The sequence below is a fragment of the Triplophysa dalaica genome, chromosome 10, assembly GCF_015846415.1.
Source record: "Triplophysa dalaica isolate WHDGS20190420 chromosome 10, ASM1584641v1, whole genome shotgun sequence".
Classification (NCBI taxonomy): Eukaryota; Metazoa; Chordata; class Actinopteri; order Cypriniformes; family Nemacheilidae; genus Triplophysa; species Triplophysa dalaica.
The window spans coordinates 762,582-782,548 of NC_079551.1; the positions used below are offsets into that span (position 1 = coordinate 762,582).

A 19,967-nucleotide genomic window follows, 5' to 3' on the forward strand; every position below is an offset into this window, starting at 1 on the left:
GTATTAAAGGTTTGAAATTAATAAAATATTGTGAGCTGATATCTCTCTGTAAATATGTTTTTATCATGTATATGTGACCCTTACAGATCATTGAGTAACTGCTGTGATCTCATGTAGCAGAGGACAATCTTCTTCTTTGTCAGTGTGTGTTTGTTTTGTTTGTGTTTTCTATAAACATCTATGCGCAAACTTGGCCTCAGGTTTATGTGATCCATTAGGGGGGGGGCTGCGCTATAGAGCCCCCCGTCACGTTTATATATCATCCTTTGTCTGGGCCTAATGGCCGATGAATCTGAGGTGTGTCTCAGATTCAAGAGCATGTCAAGGACCCTAAATTGCCCTGAAACACTGAAAACAAAGATACTTTTAAGCAAAACAACAGGAACACATCGGGGGCTTGGGCCCTAATTATTACACCAAGTGAATAAATGTCACATTTTATTTACAATATTTACAGAACACAGCGAAACACAGAATATAACAGAGAGAATCAGAACACAAACACAGTCTGACTCTGGATGGATGTGGTCAGTGTTTCAATACCAACTAGATGTTTGAAAATGTCTCTCTGTTTTTCAAAGTTTTAGTCTGTCGTCTCCTGCATGTGGATTTCCTGCTTTTTCTTTGTATACTTTGCACAAAACATGTTTATTGAAGCTGCTGGTCTATTCAGAAACATCACGGCTTCTCCCTCAGAGGTGCTGCTGGAGTCTATACTGCTCTCTTCATCTGTCTGAGGAACTTCACCATCTGATGTTTTTATGAGACCTGCTGAAAAATAAAGTGACATTATATGAAATCGCAGCGATGTCACAATTGTGCAGTAAAGTTTTAGTTTGATATATACTGTAAACTGAAGGTAAGACTTGCCTTTGTGATGCTTTCTTTTGAGTATGATGATGATGATGATGAAGATCACACAGATCAGAAGAGCAAACACAACTGATATTATAATGACCCACACGGGAGGAGAATCTACAGGAGTAAAGAGAAATCAGTTAAAACTTTAATAACATCTGATTCAGCATTTTACATTCAGTCAATTTATAACTGCACTTAAGAATATAATGTCAATAATAATAGTTTTTATGATTTCTCATAGTTTACAACAATACAATGTTCATGATTCCAACTAACAAATGTGTTCAAAACAACACAGACACTGAATCCTGTGAAGCTGCTTGATGTGAAGAATATGATGTGAAATGAATTATACAGACAAGACACACAAAGACCTCACATCCAGTCAACAGAATGTGTTACAACATCACATGTGACTCACCTGAAGACATGTGACAGAGTTGAGTGATGTGTAGATGTTGTGTGAGGTTTGTGATGGGATTGTTGACCACACATCTGTATGTGTTTGTATCCTGATATTCCACCTCCAGAGGTAGAGAGAGTCTGATGTTGAGATCAGACACACTGATGCTGGACAATAAACTCTTTCCTTTGTACCAGGAGACACTCACATCATGTGACACATTCATCACTGAACACAACACACTACAGTTTGAGCGTTCTGATGAAGAGACTCTTGAGATGACAGGAACAGGAAGATGAGCTGAAAAATAACAAACATATGAATAAAGAAGCTGTTTATATTTGTTTATATTAACAGAGTATATTGAAAACTGAAGGGGTGGATTTCTTAGCTCACCATTCTTCACTGTAATACTTACAATAGACAGTGAGATTAAAGTTCTTGTATGAGACTTTCTTGTTTCTGCTGATCCTCAGTTTATAAAGTCCAGAGTTTTGAGATGTGATGTGTGTGATGATGAGATCTCCAGTCTGATTGTCCATCATCACTCTGTCTATGAATCTCTCATCATTAGAAATATTGGTGCTACTGGCCACTCCATTGATCATTGCTACAACTGTGTTTTCAGGTCCATAATACCACTTTATCCCATCTTCTCTCTGTATGTCAGTGTGTAGAGTAACAGATTCTCCCTCCATCACTGACACTGACTTCACTTCATCACCAAACACACCTGAACAACACAAACACAAAACTATTTTCAAGATGACTACATTAACACGTTAATAAAAAGCTTTTCTTAACAACACACTTTCGTGAATTTAACTGAATATATTTTTTTAGACTGAAGCAGAATGGATGAACAGGGGACTCATACTTGGGTTCACTACTGCTTTCAGCACACACTGCACTGGACCACCGGCACCAACCTGAATCATATGTTTAACTTGCAGTAAACTCATAGTTAAGCTTTAAATATTGTCCTTAAACACTATTGTGATCTGCACTTCAGCTCAGACAAACAATAGAAAACAGTGAAGAACTGTTTACAGAAAAAATGATGAATCTCACTTTTCTAGACATTTCTGCCTGGACACCAAAAAATGATTAATTGAATAAAGTTAAAATTACTTTTTTGGCGTTTAGCCTTTAATTGTAAAGCTCGTTGAGGACAGGAAGTGACGTTGGAGAGAGAAGGGGGTGGGATCAGGAAAAGACCACGAGATGGGAATTGAACTCGGGTTGACTGATGCACAACCACACCGGAGCACTGCCCACTAGGATAATAGCTCCAAGTTAATGTTTTTCTTAATGGTTCTAGGATGTTTTTCTTTCTTGGGCTATGTATCAATACAATGACGTCAATGGGAGTCTCCACCCTTAGAACAAACTGACTTTGGAAATCAGCGGATAAACCTGTTTGACAGGTGAACCAGTGTTCTGTGTGAACCTCTACAACTCTGCTTAAACCCAATTTTTTTTTCCACGCTGATTATTTAATACGCTTTACATCTCGAGCTCAATATCATGAGTATTTTAATACTGGAATTTACATAAAAGAAAATCTTTTTAACCATCTAAAGCAAATGTATGTTATGTAATACAATGACGTCAACTGGGAGGTATGACTTCTTCCGTTGTTTGAACAAACATGCCCCAACCTATCGAGAACTTTCTAGAAAAACGAATCATTCTTGAGCTGGAAGCCGACTGTGAACGGTAATAAGTGTGTAAAATGTAAGAAAAAAAGGCAAACTTTTCTATTTGAAGAGTCATAGAACTAATTTGAAACACAAAGACCTTTAATCTAAAGATTTAATGTTAAATGAGAATAAAATAGATTGAAGAATTCGACTTACCATTTACAACAAAGATGAGACAACCAAAGAAAATGAAGATATTCATTATTAATAGTTAAAGTTGTTCTTGTTGTGCTGGAGATGAGGATCTGCGACTGAAGAGCTTTCACTGCTGAAGTGATATGGGAGGACCGGTCTTCATCGGGTAAAGAGTTCTCGGTGGATGTACGGCGGAGACAGATGAGCACAAATTCATGTCAAATGTCTTTTGAGTTTAACATGTTCTGTTGAGATCATTGAACAACAGATTCAACTCTCTGTTTCAAGTAATGCTGACTTTCAAAGTATGTTTGGAATATTGTGAAGTTACTTTTGGTCTATTCTAAAATAGTTCTAAAAGTATCTTATTTTAAGACTTTATTGACAACGTTTACTTACGCAACTTTAGGAACACAGTTGACAGCATATGTAACGTTTATTTCAGAGGAGTAAACGCCATTTTATCCAGGATTTCCTGAAGCGCATAAATTATTATTATTTGTACTTTTTTAGCACTGTAGTTGATTGTACATTATTAAAATAAGATTATAAAATTATGAGATTCTACATCATAACTCAGTAACACCGACAGCCTAATGCGTGTTTACTGTATATTATAAAATACAAGTTTATATAAAAATCTGTCATCTGATGTACTGTTATGATTAATAACTGTAAAGAAATGTTTCTTGTGTAATTTGAGTATAGAAAAGATTATTGTAAATGATTGTAATAATGTCTAATTATCTGTACCCAAGTTTTCACCTTAACTGTTTCACTTGTGTATTTGTTTGAGTGATAATAAAAGAGATTTTGATTTTAATCTGGTTTCAGTGGCTTGTAGTGGAAATTTGGTGCTTCATTGTTGTGATGTTGTGAAATATAGAAGCTGTAGACGAAGAGTCATTAATCAGGTGAAAATTGAGATTTCTGAATCATATGAAGAAAAAAAAAAACTTTGCGGACGAGGCGACTGACTACAGTGATCAGTTACACTAACTGTTAGTTAAAGTTAGATCACGGTTTGTAACACAAGTGTCATAATGTGAATAAATCATCCAGGTGTGTGTACAGCAATACACAATAAAGTGTTATATAAATGCCTCATTCATTCATTCGTTCAGTCAAGTTATTGGCCGAGATTAGAATACTATTAACCAAGAATTCAACATCACAATTCTGACAAATATTTTACAGTTTTAAAATCAAAGACAGGCTTTACATATTTCAAACTCAACCAAGCATTGAGGTCATCACACAGTTTTTTTTTTGTGGATAATTTGCATAAATAAAACAAGTTCCAATGACTCTATATCTGGAGAACGGGGATCACCACGTCACGACGTAACAAGCGGATGGCGCCCTCTATGTGCGCGCCTCGGTAATGCACTGCACCTGATGTAGACTTTAATTCACTGACCTCTAGTGGTGAGAGGAGAAAACTGCAGGTGATTATAATGAAACACCTCGTGAGATCAGATCATTCCACATGGCTTGGTGAAGTGCTCACAGGGGATCTTTTCACATGGACTGGTTTATGTGTCAGACCTCGTTTATTTTGTTGTTATTTGTAAGAATTGACTTAAGACACTTTAAGGCTAGACGATGTAAATATTGCTCATATTGATTAAAGTGTTTAAGAAGAATATTAACATTTTCTATTGACTAGACTTATTTTAATTTAATTTTAACTCATTTACTTTTGTACATGTGTTGTAAGGGTCTACGTCGTATGCGTGCTTGCGTAGTGGTGAGCTCATGCTGTGCATTCACCTAAACCCACAAGCACACGGAAACTCAAACACACCTGCCACAAGCTCTCTAGTAGTGACTTTAGTTTGTTTAAACCCTTTGGAACTTAATATTGTTTGCAGATAACATCAAATCATCACAATGTGGCAGAATATGACTTGTTTTATGGGCATTCTGTGTTTATCCGTGTGGCACGTGGACGGTGAGTCATATTTTGATCTGTTTAAACTCAGATGTTCTCTGATGGCATTTCTCAAATTTGTAAAAATAAGTCAGTTTTCAGCACTTTCTATAATGTCAGTGTTTGTGTTGTTCAGGTGTGTTTGGTGATGAAGTGAAGTCAGTGTCAGTGATGGAGGGACATTCTGTTACTCTACACACTGATACTCAACTACAGAGTCAAGATGACATCGAGTGGACGTTTGGTGTTGAGAGTCCAGATGAGATTATAGCTGAATTCTTCAGTAAAGACAAACTAACATCTATTAATGAGACATTAAAGAATCACTTACATATAGATGATCAGACTGGATCTCTCATCATCACAAACATCACAACTCAACACACTGGACTTTATCAAGTAAATATCATTGGAAATACTGTTCAAAACAAACACTTCAATGTTACTGTCTATGGTGAGATGAGAAATATTATAATCACTCTTTCAAATATCATTATAGTATTATCATTAATTCATATATATTTATTTTGTTTGTTTACAATTGAATTGATTCTCAAATGTTTTTCAGCTGGTCTGTCTGTTCCTGTCATCTCCAGAGTCTCTTCTCAATGTTCTTCATCATCTTCATCATCATGTTGTTGTGTGTTGTGTTCAGTGATGAATGTGTCACATGATGTGAGTGTCTCCTGGTACAAAGGAAAGAGTTTATTGTCCAGCATCAGTGTGTCTGATCTCAACATCAGACTCTCTCTACCTCTGGAGGTGGAATATCAGGATACAAACACATACAGATGTGTGGTCAACAATCCCATCACAAACCTCACACAACATCTACACATCACTCAACTCTGTCACATGTCTTCAGGTGAGTCACATGTGATGTTTTGCTTCAGTTTTGTTTTTCGATTATAAAAGTTGAAACATAACGTTCTCTTTCATTTCTGTCCTTCAGGTGGCGTCCACGGTTGTGGTTTTACTGAAGCTGTGATCCGATTGGTCGTCTCTGCTGTGGTGGGTGTGGCTACGGTTGCTGTTCTGGTTAATGAGGTCAGATCTTGATGAGAATCACCTCTGATGAATTAGATATCCTCATTTTTTTTAATAAAAATGATTCATAATGTTCCTGATTCCTGTGTTTCATGCAAAGCAGCTTTGAACCAATGTACGAAGCGCTATATATAAATCATTTGAGAAATATTCTTTTCATTTGTTTTTAGACTGGTGTCTTTGTTAAAACTTGATCTTTTCTCATTTATAAAGTAATCAAAGATAGTTTTCTTAATATGGAGTTTTTATTTCTTGCCTCAGTCGTCATTTGCAAGACAGCATTTTAGTAAAGACTCATCAGAGTCATCAGGAAGTGATGCTTTAGTCAGTCTGTTCACCGTCAATCTGAACATGAGCTGATGAAGAACACACAACACTGAACATTCAGAAGCAATACAAACGCTTGTTTAAAGACAAACACACACATGATTGTGAAGACACTTTATTTATTGTGTAGCTGAAAGTGAAACCGACTGTGGTCTCATCTGTCCAACAGTTTTCCTGTTAATGTGTGTTTGTGGTCGGCTGGCATGCGTGTGTACTTTTCTGTAAGTTTCTTCTGTTTCACTCAGTATCTCTATATAAAGGTCACATAAAACATTCTTGATAAATAAATCAGGGAAATTCATCTTTTATATTCAGCTTAAAGCAATAGATAGTTCACAACCGCTACAAGGTGTTAATTGTGATTATTCAGATTAAATTATAATAGTGTGAGTTATTAAAGCTAAGAACTGATATATGAAATCTATAACAATTCTCATCACATGTCGTGCTGTCAACATTAATCTTGTAGATTTATACTTTCACTGTTTGTCAATTATCACATATTACAGCATTTCAACTAATTAAATTAAAATCAAATTGACTGAATTCAGTGTTTAAAACAGAGATCTATTTGACTTTTCATTCACTATTAATATCATTTCTATCATTAAACCCACACAAGTACATGTTTGATTGAAATGCAGTTGTGTGTTGTGTTATGATGACCTCTTGTGGTGAGATGATGAAACTGATGTCTGATATCTGGAGACTGTGGGTCACCTAATAAAACCTGTCCAGATTAAAATATCATAATACACAAATCATTTGTACTGTAATGTACAGTGACCTCTAAGATGATGAAATATAATAAAGATCATTTTACTGACACAAACTCTTCATCATGACATTCTATCACCGTGTGTTAGTGACATCTGGTGTTCATCTGAGGAAACTGCAGGAGTTGATTTTACATCTTTAAAGCTCAACTCTCCTCCTCCTGATCACTTCAGTCGAGATATAACTACACATTTCACACAAATAAATCATTAAAACAGTCACATAGACTATTACACATGATTCATAAATCGTTTTAATATCACAATACAGGATTATAAAATCCTTAAAAAAGGCCTTTGCTTTGTTGTTCATATTAAAACATTTTTTCCATCTCATCTGTGTGTTCTTTCATCAGCAGAGACTCTCAATGGTTTTCTTTTCTTTCCTTAAGTTGTCTGTCACAGTTGTGGTTTTACTGAAGCTGTGATCCGATTGGTTGTCTCTGCTGTAGTGGGCGTGGCTACTGTTGCTGTTCTACATTTACATTTATTCATTTATCAGACACTTTTTTTCATAGCGACTTACAAGTAGGGTGCAGTGGACAGCTATCACTGAAGAGCAAACAGGGGCTAGGGGTCTTGCTTAAGGGCACTTCAGTCATTTCCTGGTGGCACTGAGAATTGAACCAGCAACCTTCAAAGTACGAGTCCAACTCTCTAACCACTAGGCCACAACTGACCCACATAGGGTTCTAGTTTATATCGTCAGATCCAGACGAGAATCAACATCAAACAGAATATAAATAAATCTCTACAATCTTCACAACAAGAATGAACATCTGTCAAATATATTTTAAGAGAGTATGAGGAAGGTGTTTTATATTAATTGTGTGAATAAGTGTGACACAGGTCACAGATGAGTGAGTCAAAGTGAAACTGTTGTGGTCTTATAACACATGTGATCTCATCTGTCAAGTGGACAAACAAACATCTCTATTTGTGTGTTTGTGGTCAGTTTATGTGTTTTACTCAGGTGAAAAGTTTCCTCTGATATCTTTATGCACTTCACTCCAAACTCATCTAATGTATTTTACTAAGCGTGCTTAGTAAAATAGCGTGCTTATGTGTGTTCATTTGTGTGTGTGTGTTCATGTGTGTGTAAGTGTTCATGTGTGTGTGTGTGTGTGTGTGTGTTCAGGTGTGTGTGCGTGTGTTCATGTGTGTGTGTGTTCATGTGTGTGTGTTCATGTGTGTGTGTGTTCATGTGTTCATGTGTGTGTGTGTGTGTGTGTTCGTGTGTGTGTTCATGTGTGTGTGTGTTCATGTGTGTGTGTTCGTGTGTGTGTGTGTGTGTTCATAGGTGTGTGTGTTCATATGTGTGTGTGTGTGTGTGTTCGTGTGTGTGTTCATGTGTGTGTGCGTGTTCATGTGTGTGTGTTCATGTGTTTGTGTGTGTGTGTGTGTGTGTTCATGTGTGTGTGCGTGTTCATGTGTGTGTGTTCATGTGTGTGTGTGTGTGTGTGTGTGTGTGTTTGTTCATGTGTGTGTGTGTGTGTGTGTGTGTGTGTGTTCATGTGTGTGTGTGTGTGTGTTCATGTGTGTGTGTTCATGTGACTGTATTAAGGTGAAGATAAACACATGTAGTGATGTTTCCTTTCACATCACAAGTGACGCTCAGTTTCTCAAACACACTTCAGCAGAATATGATTTGTGTGATAGTTTTACTGTGTTTGTGTCTCTGGTGTCTGAACGGTGAGTCAATTCTTTATGCTTTTTATGATTTTACTTCTTAAAGGATTTGTATCAGCCACAATATTAGAATTATTTGACAATAGCCATGTGAATATAATGTGTTAAAATGTATTGTAGCCTCTTAATTTGTGTTTGTGTTGTTCAGGTGTGTTTGGTGATGAAGTGAAGTCAGTGTCAGTGATGGAGGGACATTCTGTTACTCTACACACTGATACTCAACTACACACAGATGATGTGATCGAGTGGATGTTTGGTGTTCAGAGTCCAGATGAGATTATAGCTGAAATCAACAGAGAAGTCAATATTAAATCTATTAATGAGAGATTGAAGAATCATGTAGAGATAGATGATCAGACTGGATCTCTCATCATCACAAACATCACAACTCAACACACTGGACTTTATACACTGAAGATCAGCAGAAGTACTGTCCTCATTAAACACTTTAATCTGACTGTCTATGGTGAGTTGAGAAGTTGCTCAGTTTTCCTCAAGTTTCAAACATCATATCATAGTTTAATAATTCTGTGAGTGATAAGAACTCATAGATTATTATAAACCTTATATAAGCATTAATTTAATTTCATTATTTATTTCTAAAGCACATTTAAAATCAGCCAGGGTTGGCCAAAGTGCTGCACAGATCAGGAAGCTCAAATAAAAAAGAAAATCCTTAAAAATCTATAAGATAAAAGAAATGAAAAAAGAAAAATAAGTAAATAATACAATACAATACAATAATTGGACTAATACATTAAAGACCCACATTAACTAAATGAGCTTTCAGTTTCGATTTAAAAGAGAAGAGTGATGATACCAATCGTATCGATATCAGGAGGCTGTTCGAGAGTTTGGGGCCAACTATTGCGATAGACCGGTCCCCTCAATGTTTTAACCTCGATTTATCAACAGAAAGTACTCTATGGTTGCCGGATCAGTGCCCTGGACGGATTATGACAATGTATACGGTCAGATAAATAACCTAGATTTTTCGCAAATGGGGAGACATAAGAACTCATAAATGAGTTCAAATCATAAAAATCACTCAGTAAATCAGTAATACTCAGTTTTGTTCTCATCTAATGCCAGAAGATTGTGTGTAAGCCATAATTTCACTTATTGTGGACACGCCCGCAGGACCTCTATGGAGCTTGAATCAATGTGTTTCAGGGGCAGATATAGTTGGGTGTCATCAGCGAAGTGAAAGGAGACTCCATATTTGAAAAAGATGTCACCCAATGGCAGTAGAGAGAAGAGAGTTGAAGTAAGAATAGATCCCTGAGGAACACCACAGAGGAGATGTGCTGCTGAGGAAGTGTGTTTTCCAATGCACAGGAACATCTTCAACTGTGCCCTGATTTCCAGTCTATGAATAAGAATTGAATGATCCACCATATCAAAATCTGAGCTAAGATGTGAAAGGACCAAAGCTACATCACTCCTGATATGTGTAGCCAGCATAATGTCGATAGTGACTTTCAATGAGGGAGATTCGGTACGGTGAAGCTTTCTGAATCCTGACTGAAAGGACTCAAGTCCCCCTCTTTTGTTCATGTTTCCGTCATGAAAAGAAAATCCAGTTTCAGCGAGAAAAACAAGTCATGTTGAATAAAAGTCTTATTTACCAAAGACCACACGTTGAGTAATGCCATCATAGGGGCGGTGGAGCTCTCTCTGTTGGAGATTCTCTGTTAAGTGAGCAGAGAAACTGAGGGTGGACTCCATTACTGATGCGAGTGAGAACCATTAATAATATCATATTCTATATTTATAGCTGAGGTCCCAATATTAATCAGTGTTTTATGATCGTAGAAGGTTATCAACCGCTTCTCAGAAACAGAGACTATTATAGAAGGAGCGACAGACAGCTAACCACACACAACGGCGCCATCTTGTCTATGTGAATACAGTAAATAAAAGTATTTGGTTTGTTGTTATTTCGTCTGATTCTTTATGTTTTCAGCTGGTCTGTCTGTTCCTGTCATCTCCAGAGTCTCTTCTCAATGTTCTTCATCATCTTCATCATCATGTTGTTGTGTGTTGTGTTCAGTGATGAATGTGTCACATGATGTGAGTGTCTCCTGGTACAAAGGAAAGAGTTTATTGTCCAGCATCAGTGTGTCTGATCTCAACATCAGACTCTCTCTACCTCTGGAGGTGGAATATCAGGATACAAACACATACAGATGTGTGGTCAACAATCCCATCACAAACCTCACACAACATCTACACATCACTCAACTCTGTCACATGTGTGCAGGTAATATCAGACGTGACTATTAGTTATTTATGATTTAATATCAGACTGACAGATTCACTGACTTTAATTCTTACAGAATCGAGTCTCACCTTCATTCATAAAGTTGTGATCTGTTGTGCAGTTGTTGTATTTCTGATGATTGTAACGACACTTCTGATCTTCTTCATCATCAGGAAACACAGAAAAATAAATAAAGATTGTAAGTTATATATAAACAACATTTAAATGTTCATAAATAAAATGTGAATACTGATGAAACTAAACTCATTATTACTGAAACAGATCAGACCGGTGAAGATGAGATCACTTATGCAGAACCAACCTTGTGTGAAAGAACAACACATAAACCGGTGAGATCATTCATGACTGATCATGTGTAGTTATTACAGTCATTCATTCAAATCAACTTCTGAAAAATACATCTGAAATCAAACTCATAACACTAGATGTGGTGTATTTATACATGTTTTATCCACTAGGGGGCAGTAAGGGTCATTGTGTGTCTGTTACTGAGGGATTAAGAGAGTTTGTTATGTGTGTTAATGTCAACACAAGTCTCTTATTGTTGAGTTCTGATAAAGATGTCAGAGATTTATCCTCTGGTTCAGATTTAACACTCACCGTGAAGTGAGTTTACAACACAAAAGATCCTGTGATCGGTATCACTGGAAAAATAAACTGGAATTGTATGTTATTTTTTACAGATTTTTTAATGTATTTTTTTAAATATATTAGAAAATTTCTGTTATTTTAATAAGTTAAAAAAAAAAAAAACTATCAAATTACAGAACAAGACGACACATTTACAAGAAAAAATTTGAAAACTACTTAATATCTGTCCTTGTATCCTATAATTTTACAGATTTTATTTATTTTTATTGATGAACACAAAGTCTCAGTCTGTTCAAAAGGTTGAAGAAGGGATTTATTTTATAAAAGAAGATCTGATGAAATGAAAATGAAATGCTGTTTTCTTCCACTCACTGGTCTCATATATTCGTCTCTTTTCTGTTTTCTTACAGGAGTCTGAGATGACGGAGGTGCTTTACACATATTACAGCATTTCAACTAATTAAATTAAAATCAAATTGACTGAATTCAGTGTTTAAAACAGAGATGTATTTGACTTTTTATTCACTATTAATATCATTTCTGTCATAAAACTCACACAAGTACATGTTTGATTGAAATGCAGTTGTGTGTTGTGTTATGATGACCTCTAGTGGTGAGATGATGAAACTGATCTCTGATATCTGGAGACTGTGGGTCACCTAATAAAACCTGTCCAGATTAAAATATCATTATACACAAATCATTTGTACTGTAATCTACAGTGACCTCTTAGATGATGAAATATAATAAAGATCATTTTACTGATACAAACTCTTCATCATGACATTCTATCACCGTGTGTTAGTGACATCTGGTGTTCATCTGAGGAAACTGCAGGAGTTGATTTTATATCTTTAAAGCTCAACTCTCCTCCTCTCCAGACACAACAGACATTAAATCAATCTTGAGATATTATTATCATGAAAACATGTTCTTCTAGGTATCTTAAGCTCTAGAATGATACACATAGAAGTCAAAAAGACTGACATCTACTGATGTAGAATAAATGTGACACAGATCAAATGTGTGTTAAGTTTAAAGAAGAGTTTGATTTAACGTCTCAAAACGTTTATTTTTGGATTTAAATATGTGCAGGAAAAATGTGTCAAGTTTCAACTACTAAATTTTATTCTTCATCAATCAAAATTGGCATTTTATAGGACTAGAGAAATAAATTTGAGCAAACTCATTTGTCTTTGCTAAAGATTATGAACGTAAAGTAAACATATTTACAAACAAACAAAAATATATGTGTGTTGTCACTGCAGTTTATGATGCATTTTTCAAATTAAACACCATCCACTTTTTATGTTTGTGTGCTCGTTTGTTTTTATCAAGTTTCACACAAAATAACAATTAAATGCATTTAAATATCGAATAAGTTGTCATGATCCTGTCACTAGATCAAGAGAAATATGACATGATGGGGCAGAATCATGACAAGTGATGCTCACCTTAAATCTGAATTTATCAATAAATAAATATAATACAATAAACAGTAAATAAATACATCAATAAATTAAAACATAGAAATAAATAAAGATAGTATCAAAATATATTATATGAGATGTAGCTGTAAACTGTATATTTACACAACAAAACATCTAGACGATGATAAATAAAACACAACTCTGTGTAATAGAGACCTCTAGTGTTTAAAAGAAGAAACTGCAGGTGACTTTACACAGATCTGATGAAGACCTCACATTTATTTATTGATCTGAGGACAGATTTGGTTGAATTAGTTTGTTCTAAATGAGTGTTTGTGTAAGTGCAGTCAAACTAAAGCTTTTACATGATGTTTATATAAATACATTTAAAGAAACCCTGTATTGACTTTAGTTTAAGAGACAGAATGTCCTGCTGTGGTAAAGTGATGTTGTGGAAGATCAAATACACATCAGATCTGACCACAGATGGATTGTTGAGTTGATTGTGGTTTTCAATGGAAACGAAGCGTCAGGAACGTGTCAGAAGATGATTTGTGTTCGTGTTATTCGTCTGGCAGGTGAAGTCTTGAGGTTTTCACACATTCAGTTGTTGCTCAATCAACACACGCCACTCAAACTCACAGGTTTTGCACAGACTGATATTCTCTAACAATATAATATTTTTTAGATGAACATGGATTGTTTTATTAATATAAAGTGTTTTTCAGCTTCTTCTTGTCTATTTGTGATTTCCTGTGTGTGTCATCACAGCGTTACACTTTATAGGCCAGGGGTCGACAAGTAAGTTTTGCCTCGGGCCAGAATAACTAATCCGTCAGAACATCGTCAAAGTATAATTTAAGAAATTCATTTATGAAAAATACAACTACAATAGCCTACTTTTAAAAGATAGTTATTTTATAATTATATATACTAGTTGTATCATTATTTAAAGTAGACTATTTTTTACAATCCTCACGTACTAAACTGTAAAATCTGTTATTGTTCATGTGTTGGTGCTGAGGCCCTGTGTTATAAGCAAACGTTTCAATGCATCACTGTTAGTTTTTTCACACCTCATATTTCCTGACGGCTATTTCAGAAGTGTGTTTTGAGTTCAACAGACTCCTTTGAATATCTTTTTGAACTTTTCACATTAAAAGCTCTAAATTCATTAAAAAAAAACATGCTGTAAAAACGTTCTCATACTTTTATTTTGAAGGCAAATTCACTAAAGACGTTATTGTGACGGATCAATTTCAAAACAAATTCAAAATAATGCTGCTGGTGCGGTCAGATATTATTGACAGTTTTTGGCCCCTTATTGGCGACCACAGCTATAGGCCATGGGGACCACAGGAAGGGGCGGGTTTTGATCATGATGCACACCCCTTCATCACTACACACATGTTTATATGCATTGAGGTCGCTGCTCATCGGTTTAATAGTTATATTCACATTTACGCATTTGGCAGATGATTTTTAAAGGGAAGTTTGGAAGTTTTAAAAAAAATAAGTTTTTGGAGTACACCTCATATTTAGATCTCAACTGGGACATCTGGTATAAAAAGTAAATAAATAGATGAAAACCTGCATGATTCTTTGCCGTGTGTTTGACTACTGAAGCATAATGTCATTCATTCTTGTCATAGAGTTCTCATACAACTCAACAGGGACTTTACGTGTTAAACTGAATCTTTCTCTATTTCAGGACTCTCACTCACAGTGTCTAATTGTAGAAAGTAGAGATGTTATCAGTCATCATCATGAGGAAGTGAAGACTTCAGTCAGTGTCACACAACAACACAGATGATGGACAAATAATACATTCAACTGACTGATAAACAACAATCAATGATGAAAAAACAATCACTCACATCCTTCAGATGATGTAAACTTTGAATAGTGCCTCAATGTCACTTAAACTCGTTTAAAATAACACATAACAAGCAATGAAATAGTTATGAGACTAAATCAATGTTTCACTGTTTTAAAATGATGGACATTGACGTCTAAAAGATGAAGATCCACTAACACACAGATGAGTGAGTCAAAGTGAAACTGTTGTGGTCTCATCACACGTGTGGTCTCATCTGTTCAGTGGACAAACAAAACGTCTATTAGTGTGTTTGTGGTCAGTTTGCGTGTGTGTGTTTTCTGGGGAAAAGTTTCCACTGATATCTGATGAACTTCAGTCCAGAATCATCTACAGACACACAGAGGTCAAACACAACCTCACACATCACAGATAAATGTCTTAAAGATAATGGAAACATTTTGTTAAGTTTAGAACAAAACAGTGTCAAATGTTTTTAATCTGTATATTTGAGACTATAATAATGTGACTGAAGGTCAGAGCTGCTCAACAGCAGGTGGATGAGAAGACAGACAAACATCATCTCTCAGAAGTCAACAGATCATAAAAATCACTCAATCTATTCTCATGTCGCCACAATTCTATCAACATTCAGTTAAAACCTCTAAACACTCATGTTTGTGTGTTTTATTCCTCACACGTCACAGTGTAACACTTTCTTGTGTTGTGTGTGTGTTGAAGTCTCTTCCTCTTTGTCTGTCTGTGTTTCAGATCAAGCGCGTTCATGTGTGTGTGTGTTCATGTGTGTGTTCATGTGTGTTCATGTGAGTGTGTGTGTGTTCATGTGTGTGTGTGTTCTTGTGAGTGTGTGTGTGTTCATGTGTGTGTGTGTTCTTGTGACTGGCTGTATTAAGGTGAAGATAAACACATGTACTGATATTTCCTGTCACATCACAAGTGACGCTCAGTTTTTCAAACACACTGCAGCAGAATATGATTTGTGTGATAGTTTTACTGTGTTTGTGTCTCTGGTGTCTGAACGGTGAGTCAATTCTTTAATGCTTTTTATGATTTTACTTATTATAGGATCTGTATTAGCCACAATATTAGCATTATTTGAAAATATGTATGTGAATATAATAAAAACAAATATATTTTAGCCTCTTAATATGTGTTTGTGTTGTTCAGGTGTGTTTGGTGATGAAGTGAAGTCAGTGTCAGTGATGGAGGGACATTCTGTTACTCTACACACTGATACTCAACTACACACACATGATGTGATCGAGTGGATGTTTGGTGTTCAGAGTCCAGATCAGATCATTATAGCTGAAATCAACAGAGAAGCCAATTCAACATCATTTATCAGTGAGAGATTGAAGAATCATGTAGAGATAGATGATCAGACTGGATCTCTCATCATCACAAACATCACAACTCAACACACTGGACTTTATAAACTAGAGATCAACAGACAACCTTCTGTCCTCACCAGACACTTCAATCTAACTGTCTATGGTGAGTTGAAAACTGTAGTTTCTTTCAATTTTAAACATCATAATCATTCACAGTCTCTGTGTGTGATCAGAACTAATAGATTGATGTAACTTTAAATGAACATTTGTATAAAGAGCATCTTGTTAGCTGTTGTTAAGTCTCATTCTTTGTGTTTTCCAGCTGGTCTGTCTGTTCCTGTCATCTCCAGAGTCTCTTCTCAATGTTCTTCATCATCTTCATCATCATGTTGTTGTGTGTTGTGTTCAGTGATGAATGTGTCACATGATGTGAGTGTCTCCTGGTACAAAGGAAAGAGTTTATTGTCCAGCATCAGTGTGTCTGATCTCAACATCAGACTCTCTCTACCTCTGGAGGTGGAATATCAGGATACAAACACATACAGATGTGTGGTCAACAATCCCATCACAAACCTCACACAACATCTACACATCACTCAACTCTGTCACACGTGTGCAGGTAATATCAGACGTGACTTTTAGTTATTTATGATTTAATATCAGACTGACAGATTCACTGACTTTAATTCTTACAGAATCGAGTCTCACCTTCATTCATAAAGTTGTGATCTGTTGTGCAGTTGTTGGATTTCTGATGATTGTAACGACACTTCTGATCTTCTTCATCATCAGGAAACACAGAAAAACAAATAAAGATTGTAAGATATATATAAAACATTTAAATGTTCATGAATGAAATGTGAATACTGATGAAACTAAACTCATTATTACTGAAACAGATCAGACCGGTGAAGAGGAGATCACTTATGCAGAACCAACCTTGTGTGAAAGAACAACACATAAACCGGTGAGATCATTCATGACTGATCATGTGTAGTTATTATAGTCATTCATTCAAATCAACTTCTGAAAAATACATCTGAAATCAAACTCATAACACTAGATGTGGTGTATTTATACGTTTTATCCACTAGGGGGCAGTAAGGGTCATTGTGTGTCTGTTACTGAGGGATTAAGAGAGTTTGTTATGTGTGCTAATGTCAACACAAGTCTCTTATTGTTGAGTTCTGATAAAGATGTCAGAGATTTATCCTCTGGTTCTGATTTCACACTCATCATGAAGTGAGTTTACAACACAAAAGATCATGTGACCGGCATCACTGTAAAAATAGACTGGAATTTTATGGAATTTTACAGATTTTTTAATGTATTTTTTTAAATATGGTCAAAAAACGTAAAATTACAAGCAACCAGGAGGTTGAACCTGAGTAGGCAACCCCCGTCTGTGGCGGAGACCTTCAGCCAGGATAGGGCCCCATCTACTAGGCGGTTATACGCCTATAAATGCCACCTCTTCTCGTCCTGGGGTCTCTCTCAACGAGAAGACCCACGGAGTTGCTCGATCGGGCAAAGTCTCTAGGGCAGCTCGACCTGGTCTCCAGGTTCCTGAAGGAGGCGAGTAGGCAATATCTGCCTTGTCTCCGCTACACACCCTTCAGGAGCTCTGACCAGCTCTTTGTCTGTTCTGGAGGACAGCAGAAGGGGAGGGCTGTCTCCAAACAGAGACTGGCCCACTGGATCGTGGATGCCGTCACGGCGGCATAACGATCACAAGATATCCCCTGCCCATTGGCAGTGCGGGTTCACTGTGAAGTAGCTTGTTCAGTGTACGCAGATCTAGAATGGGGCGCGACCTGCCGTCTTTCTTGCTAACGATATAGTACGGGCTGTAAAACCTGCTGGACATCTTGGCTTGAGGGATGAGCCTATGGCCTGTTTCGCCAGAAGGGTGGCGATCTCTGCCTGAAGTAGGAAGGTGTCCCTGCCCCTGACAGAGGTGGAGAGCATGCCCCACAACTTCGGAGGGTTTCTGCGAATCTGGATTGAGCAGCCAAGACAGACAGGGACTGAGACATGGGGACGGTCTGCTTCACCATTCCCACTTGGGGTGGTTCGTCGGCTGGTGGAGCTAACCACATCTCGCGGGGGGGACCCCGGAGGGAAGTTTGGCCCGCTGACTTACCTGCCTGGCGGAGAGTGGTGGCGGCTGTAATGTGTGTTCAAGCCTACGTCTCGCTAATCCGTGAGGTCGGGTTGCCGAACACAGTCCATTGGAGTGTGAGAGCGGCTGCAAGGGACACCACATCTCGTGAGTGTCCCTTTGTGAGTAAGTGGGTGCCAGGCCCTAAGAAGTGCCCGGCTTTGAGACAAGGCAGGAACCGTCCCGTACCGACCGATCAGAGGGGTGGCTGTGATGGTCGGACCCGATTTTGTACTCCGTGGAGTCTTCCCGTCAGGGGCGCTTCTTGCGAGAAGGTTGCTGACGGGGTGGAGGTTTTCCCCCTCGACTTCCTCTTCCGGGGTGCAACCTGAGCTGGGAGCAAAGGAACCAGAGCTGATGTCGAAGGGGGCCTGGGCTGCTGGGAAGCAGACGTCGCACAAGATCTCAGAGGACTTTGGGGGGCCGAGTCGCAGCGAGGTAGAATGTGGCTAATAGCCTCTGTCTGCTTCTTCATTAAACAGCCCCCCCTGCGAGATTGGTACGTCGAGAAAGCTGAATTTCTCGGTGTCACTCATCTGCGCAAGGTTTAGGGAGAAATATCTCTCTTGGACCACTAGCTTTGACATCATCCGACCCAGAGATCCTCCATAATACCTGCCTTGGACTGGTGGACCTGCAGGATGGCCATGGCGTGAAGAGAGGAGGAGGCAGCCTGCCCTGCAGCAGCATAAGCCTTCGACACAAGTGATGCCAAAGTCTTACACGCTTTAGACGGTAGGCGTGGCCGATTCCTCCAGGTGGCAGCCGTCTGCGGGCAAATCTGCACCGTGACCGCACGTTCCACCTGGGGAATATCGACGTAACCTTTGGCTGCCCCACCATCGAGGGAAGTAAGGGAGATAGAACTGGTTTGACTGGAGCAAGCAGTGATTGGAGCGCTCCAAGTGTTGAACAGCTCTTCATGCACCTCCTGGAAGGATGGCACTAGGGGTGGGCGCAGTATGGCACCGCGCGACTACCTCAGGAACCATGTATCCAGCCGCGAGTGTTGGGTAGGAGGCAGTGGTGTGCACTGCAACCCAATGCCTGCGGCTGCCCGGGTAAGCATGGTTGACATCTCAACATCTGCTTCACCCTGAGCTTGACCCCCCTTGAGGGGGAGCTCAGAGTCTTCAGCGTCGGATGCCACAAGTCTCACTCCGATGCTGCGAGTTACTTCTCAATATAGTCACGCATCGTTTCTGATGGCTGAGGATCCTGGCATTTTGCCACCGTCGGTTTGGGAAACGAATGCTGCATGCAGTCTTCCTTTTGTACTGGATATCCGGGGGCGATGACCGGCATGCAAATTTCATTGGCCTCTTTTATAGTAGTCAGAGTTGATAGGTTCTCAAAGGCGAACCCCAACTGTCGGCACGACACAACCTCGAGAGACCGACAGAAAGGGAATGTCTTGGTTACGGATGTAACCTCAGTTCTCTGATGGAGGGGAATGAGA

The 19,967-nt window shown here is 38.0% G+C and overlaps 2 protein-coding genes across 3 annotated transcripts; one reads left to right on the forward strand and one right to left on the reverse strand.

Annotated features, from left to right (window-relative positions):
- Positions 1–425: 425 nt before the first annotated feature.
- Positions 426–3,930, reverse strand: LOC130429512 (natural killer cell receptor 2B4-like). Of its 2 annotated transcripts, none has more exons than XM_056758116.1 (5): positions 3,124–3,930; positions 1,683–1,997; positions 1,283–1,564; positions 871–975; positions 426–768 (listed from the first exon to the last, which is right to left on the reverse strand). In XM_056758116.1, the coding sequence occupies exons 1-5, from the start codon at positions 3,167–3,169 to the stop codon at positions 584–586; spliced, it is 933 nt and encodes a 310-aa protein (XP_056614094.1). In that variant the 5' UTR covers positions 3,170–3,930; the 3' UTR covers positions 426–583. The 2 variants fall into 2 exon arrangements, with proteins under 2 accessions (XP_056614094.1, XP_056614093.1); XM_056758115.1 differs by lacking the exon at positions 3,124–3,930 and adding an exon at positions 2,142–2,248.
- Positions 3,931–5,197: 1,267 nt separating this feature from the next.
- On the forward strand, positions 5,198–6,442 carry LOC130429815 (natural killer cell receptor 2B4-like; the record flags this gene model as incomplete). Its single annotated transcript, XM_056758632.1, has 4 exons — positions 5,198–5,489; positions 5,604–5,909; positions 5,991–6,082; positions 6,344–6,442. Coding segments are annotated over 4 exons (789 nt in total), but the record flags the coding sequence as incomplete, so codon positions are not given.
- Between the last annotated feature and the right edge of the window lie 13,525 nt (positions 6,443–19,967).